This window comes from Rhinopithecus bieti, unplaced genomic scaffold (genome assembly GCF_001698545.2).
Source record: "Rhinopithecus bieti isolate Rb0 unplaced genomic scaffold, ASM169854v2 scaffold_12070, whole genome shotgun sequence".
Taxonomy (NCBI): domain Eukaryota; kingdom Metazoa; phylum Chordata; class Mammalia; order Primates; family Cercopithecidae; genus Rhinopithecus; species Rhinopithecus bieti.
Genome location: NW_016807449.1, coordinates 1749753 through 1755195, shown reverse-complemented (window position 1 = coordinate 1755195; position 5443 = coordinate 1749753). Strand labels below are relative to the sequence as shown.

The 5443-nt window shown below is 54.5% G+C and overlaps 1 protein-coding gene across 8 annotated transcripts in view; it reads right to left on the bottom strand.

Moving 5' to 3' along the window:
* Positions 1–860: 860 nt before the first annotated feature.
* Positions 861–5443, bottom strand: part of VRK3 (VRK serine/threonine kinase 3) — a 50701-nt gene continuing 46118 nt past the window's right edge. For all 8 annotated transcript variants that reach the window (XM_017882114.1, XM_017882112.1, XM_017882117.1 and 5 more), the window contains 2 exons: positions 3741–3900; positions 861–1181 (listed from right to left, as the gene is read on the bottom strand). In XM_017882114.1, coding sequence (XP_017737603.1) covers positions 3752–3900 — 149 coding nt within the window. In that variant the 3' untranslated portion in view covers positions 861–1181; positions 3741–3751. The remainder of the gene's footprint in view (positions 1182–3740; positions 3901–5443) is intronic.

Below are 5443 nucleotides of genomic sequence, written 5' to 3'. Positions count from 1 at the left end.
CCTTTGCTTCAAGTAGTCCTGCCTTTCCAGACGGAACCAAAGTACTTCTTACATATAGTGACTCATGTCTCAAGTCTCCCTAAAATGTATAAAACTAAGCTGTGCCCCAACCACCTTGGCCACGTCATCAGGACTTCCTGAGGCTGTGTTGCGGCCCATGTCCTCAACCTTGGCAAAACAAAGTTTCCAAATTAACTGGACCTATCTCACATTTTCGGGGTTCACGGATTCATGTGCAACAAGGGGTCTAAGCAGGACAGGTTCGGGGGGGGCGGTTTTTCTGTAGTTAGCGGATGTCCCCTTCTGGAAAGGGGTACACACACCCGCTTTCAGCCAGGAGATGGTAAGCGGTTCCCTGATCCCACCCGCTTCTCCTGAGTAGGATTTATCAGTACAGGAGAGTCAGGGCGTCTGAGAGCACTTCCTTCCTTACCTGGCCTCAGATTCTCCACACTCCAAAGTATGATGTATGATCTGAGCTACTCAAGACAAAATTTAGAGAGGCGGGTTTAGCTTCTCTCTTCCTTCTTTCTTTTTTTTTGAGACTGGGTCTTACTGTGTTGCCCAGGCTAGAGTGCAGTGGTGCAGTCGTGGCTCACTGCAGCCTCGACCTGCTGGGCTCAAGTAATCCTCCTGCTTCAGCCTCCTAAGTAGCTGGGATGGCAGGCGTCCACCACCATGCCTAGTTGGTTTTTGTATTTTTTGTAGAGATGGGTTTCACCCTGTTGCCCAGGCTGGTCTCAAACTCGTGGGCTCAAGTGATCCTCCTGTCTTGGCCTCCCAAAGTGCTGGAATTACAGGCATGAGCCACTGCACCTGGGCCCCAAAAGAACTTTTGCAGACACACTGGTTCCTTAAGCTCTGGTAAAACATTTATTACCAAAGCACAGAGGTGTCAAGGGTAGCAGGGGTCCCCCCTGGGGGCCGGCCCAACCCCATCCAGCTTTGCTAGGACACTGGCTGAAGGGCAGGCCACCCAGACGGGGAACTTCACATTCACTGGAGGGAAACTGGGGGCCTCCCTGAGGCTAATCAGGACTGATGAGTATCCCGAAACCAGTGGCAGGAATGCACATTCCAGGGCTTGTTCTAGAAGCTTATCGGTGATTAAACAGCAGGCCTTGAGTCACATTGCTTCATTTTTTTTTTTTTTTCCTGTTGCACACTGCAAATGGAAAGTTCTGGAAGACAATAAAAATGGCTGTTAGTGTCTCATTCATTCAGGGAACACCCTCTCTGCCTTCACTTCGTGCCAGGCACCTTCTAGGTACTGGGGATGTCATCATGACCATACGGGATGAGGAGCCCCTGCTGGGCTTAGGACGCGGAGGAGGGGGGTGGAGACTACACATTAAACACACGCTTCCCTCCAGATGGGAGCAAGGGCTGTATGGAAAACAGGTGACTGATGAGCAAGTGGGTGAGGAGGCAGTGAGGATGCCTCATAGAGGATGGAGAGGCCTCGGGTCTCGAGAAGCAGCAGGTGCATAAAACCAGGATGAGGGGAGCCTTCCAGACCTCGGGATGGCAGGTGCAAAGGTTCCGGGGTGGGGTCCAGCTTGGCCTGGTCTAGAATTGGAGGGGAGGGTGTGTGGCTGGCGCATCATGCACAGGGGAGGAAGGGAGCTTGGCCTTGGGCCAAGGCAAGGAGGTGCTGTGGAGAAGAGGCGAGATGACCTTCAAGGTGCTCGAAGATCACCGGGCTCCTTAAATGCCATCTCCTCCTTACGTTCCCAACCAAGGGGCTGAGTGAGTGGCCTCCAGAGAACGCACGGGTGTGAGACGGTGGAAACCCTGGGGGGTTGTCAGGTGCCGGGTTCTAAACGCCTTTTGATAAACAGGACATTGATAAACAGGACAAAGCCTCTGCCCTGTGCCATGCCAGAAAAGCAGAGACGATAGAGTCAGACGCAACCCTGCCCTGGAGAAGCTCGATGCCAGCAGAAGACTGTGACAAGTGACCCCATGGTTGTTCTCATCTGGGACTGAAGGTTTGGAGGAGGCTGCTGAGGGAGTGAGGGTGTTGAGGAGGACCCCGAGCTGTCCGGCCTGGATAACTGGGTGCATGGAGGAGGAGCTCTGTATCGAGCTGGAGAGGTGGAGGAAGGAGTGAGACTGGCACAGAAGGTCATGACTTGACTCTCGGCGCCTCTGGTTGAGGCAGAGAGCCTGCTATTCCACCACAGAGAAAAGGGCCCCCACCCCTCACCACTGGCCCACTCTGTGCGCAGGTGCTCTGCTAGTCGCCTGGCACACACGTGTCAGCTTATGCTTCAGCCTCAGATGTGAGGAAAGGTTGTGGGAATGTAGAAGCACTTGTCATCCAAGTGCCAAGAAGAAGGTCACTGCACAGGGAGACAGGCCGCCAAAAGGAGACGCTATTCAAGATTCCCCTGGACCAGGATCTTGCAATCGCGGCACTGGTGACCACTGGGGCTGGGGGATTCTTTGTGGGAGGGGGTAGAGGTGGGGATCATGCTGTGTGTTGCGGGATGTCAGGCAGCCTCCCACCCTCCACCATCCTGCATCCTGATAACCAAGTATCTCCAGACATGGCCAAATGCCCCCAGGGCGGTGCCGAGTTAGACAAAGCACTGAGCTTTGGTTCCAGCCAACCCTGATGAGAGAAATGAGGACTCCGGTGACAGAGAGGAGCCTGGAGAAGCCCCTCTTCAGCACACATCCCTGCACCCTTGCCAAAATTTACTGTGAAGTTTGTCTTCGACCTTGCAAACATGCCTGCACATTTACACACAGTGCTGATGGAAGTAAAGCCATCTAGTCCTCACTTCCTCACTGTCAAGTTGGCACCTCCATCCACAGACAGTGCGCGCCAGCAGCCGGGCTGTGCACACAGGCAGCACTGCTTGTAAAAGAAAAGTCTGGGAAACTAAGCAAACGCCCAGCTGCTGGCTGTGAGGAGTGTCTGTCACCCACACGATGGAGGAGTGCGCGCTCCGAACGAGACCCGAAGGCATGGAGCAGCTACCTTTTGTGTATGGGGGGCCGAGGGGGCCAGGCCAAAGGAAAGCAGAGACTACAGGTGGCTGGGCGGAAGGACACGGGGAGGCACGGATGCAAGAAGGGACAGAAGATGGCGAGAGACAGAAAACGTCTTGGTGCTGTTTTTGAGGCCCTGAATCCTGCTGTGCCTGAAGCTCCCCCTTAGACTTTTCCAGCTACAACAGCCAATCAACCCCCCTGTTCTTTTCTTTCTTTCTTTTTTTTTTTTTGTAGACGGAGTCTCGCTCTGTCGCCCAGGCTGGAGTGCAGTGCTGCCATCTCGGCTCACTGCAAGCTCCGCCTTCCGGGTTCACACCATTCTCCCACCTCAGCCTCTCGAGGAGCTGGGACTACAGGTGCCGCCACCACGCCCGGGTAGTTTCTTTTGTATTTTTAGTAGAGTCGGGGTTTCACCGTGTTAGCCAGGGTGGTCTCGATCCCCTGACCTCGTGATCCGCCCGCCTCGGCCTCCCAAAGTGCTGGGATTACAGGCATGAGCCACTGTGCCTGGCCTCAACCCCCTTTTCTTAAAGCCAAGTTGAGCCGGGTTTCTGCTACTTGCCATTCCCGGAGGTTGGGAAGTTCAAGGACCCCGTGGAAAAACCCAGCGTCTCCCTGGGAAGCTGGGCCCTGATATAAACGTGGAACAGCCTCTGGGAAGTGTCCCCTGGAGCCTGGGGCAGGGCTGGCCCGAGGGCAAGGGGTGAGAGGGCTAAAGACTCACAAGCTCTTCCCACCTGGATTCCACCTAGGGCACCATCGGGAGGCCAATGGGGTCATATGGGGACACACGCAGATCCTGCAGCAGAGCTTCTAGGTTGTTCCTCAGCATGGCGTAGGGCGGCTTCTCCTCGTACTTGAGGGCCATCACCACCTTCAGGTAATTCTGTAGGGTCTCTGTGGTCAAGACAACCCCCAGCAAGGGAGAGCCTCAGAGGCGTCCCCCAACCTCGATCCTGGGGGTCTGTGCCCAAGGGTGGGGGGTGGGGGACTGAGGGGCACGAGGGTCTCAGCAAAAGTGCCCATTTGCTTGGTGCCTGGCATTGCCAGGGGACTTCAATTTTTTTCAGTTTTGGAAAACGTCATACACAGGCACCAGGAGAAGGGCATGAACACCCAAATATCCATCACTCAGTTTCAACAATGATCACCTCACAGCCAATCGCGTTTCATCAAGACCCCTCCCCCGGCCTGCAGTGTTTCAAAGCAAATCCCAGCTAGCAATGCAGTCTACCTGCATATAAATATTTAGTATGTATCTTTAAAGAGGGCGGGCCCTGCCTCACCTCCACCTCTAACCTCTGGTTGACCAGCTTAAAAATCCTTGAGGCCTAGCCGGGCACGGCGGCTCAAGCCTGTAATCCCAGCACTTTGGGAGGCTGAGACGGGTGGATCACGAGGTCAGGAGATCGAGACCATCCTGGCTAACACGGTGAAACCCCGTCTCTACTAAAATACAAAAAACTAGCCGGGTGAGTTGGCGGGCGCCTGTAGTCCCAGCTACTCGGGAGGCTGAGGCAGGAGAATGGCATAAACCCGGGAGGCGGAGCTTGCAGTGAGCTGAGATCCGGCCACTGCACTCCAGCCCGGGCAACAGAGCAAGACTCCGTCTCAAAAAAAAAAAAAAACAACCTTGAGGCCCAAGGTTTACAGAGGGAGAACTGGAGGGGAGTGCCACTTGGGCAGCTGAGCCATGATCTGAACCCAGGGATTGAAAGTAATTAAAAAATGAGCCTTAGAGAGCCAGAGGGGACAAGCTATCTGTTTCTGTCTGTCCATTTCTGCCTCCAGCTTGGAGAAAAGCATCAAAGCTCTTCAGGAGGGGCACAAAGACAACAGCAGCAACAAACACCCCCACGCCCGAACGAGACAGTGCAAATACCCAGTGACAGGGACTAGTGACAGGGACTGGCTTTATCAGCTATGGTGCGGCCAAACCATGACCACTGTGCAGCTGTCAATAAAAGCTGTGGTGCATCTATAAAGGAAGGGCATGAAGGACGGCCCCAGGGTTAAGGGAAAAAAGCGAGAGGTAGAATGAGATGTATGTAGGGTGAGCCCATTTTTTGTTCATAAAAATGGCTGGGCATGGTGGCTCATGCCTGTAATCCCAGCACTTTGGGAGGCCAAGGTGGTAGATCAGTTGAGGCCAGGGGTTCGAGAGCAGCCTGGGCAACATGGTGAAACCCCGTCTCTACTACAAATACAAAAAACTAGCCAGGTATGGGGATGCACGCCTGTAATCCCGGCTACCTGGGAGGCTGAGGCACGAGAATCGCTTGAACCTGGGAGGTGGAGATTGCAGTGAGCCGAGATTGCACCACCGCACTCCAGCCTGGGCAACAGAGCTAGACCCTGCCTTAAAAAAAAAAAAAAATTGCCGGGCGCGGTGGCTCAAGCCTGTAATCCCAGCACTTTGGGAGGCCGAGACGGGCGGATC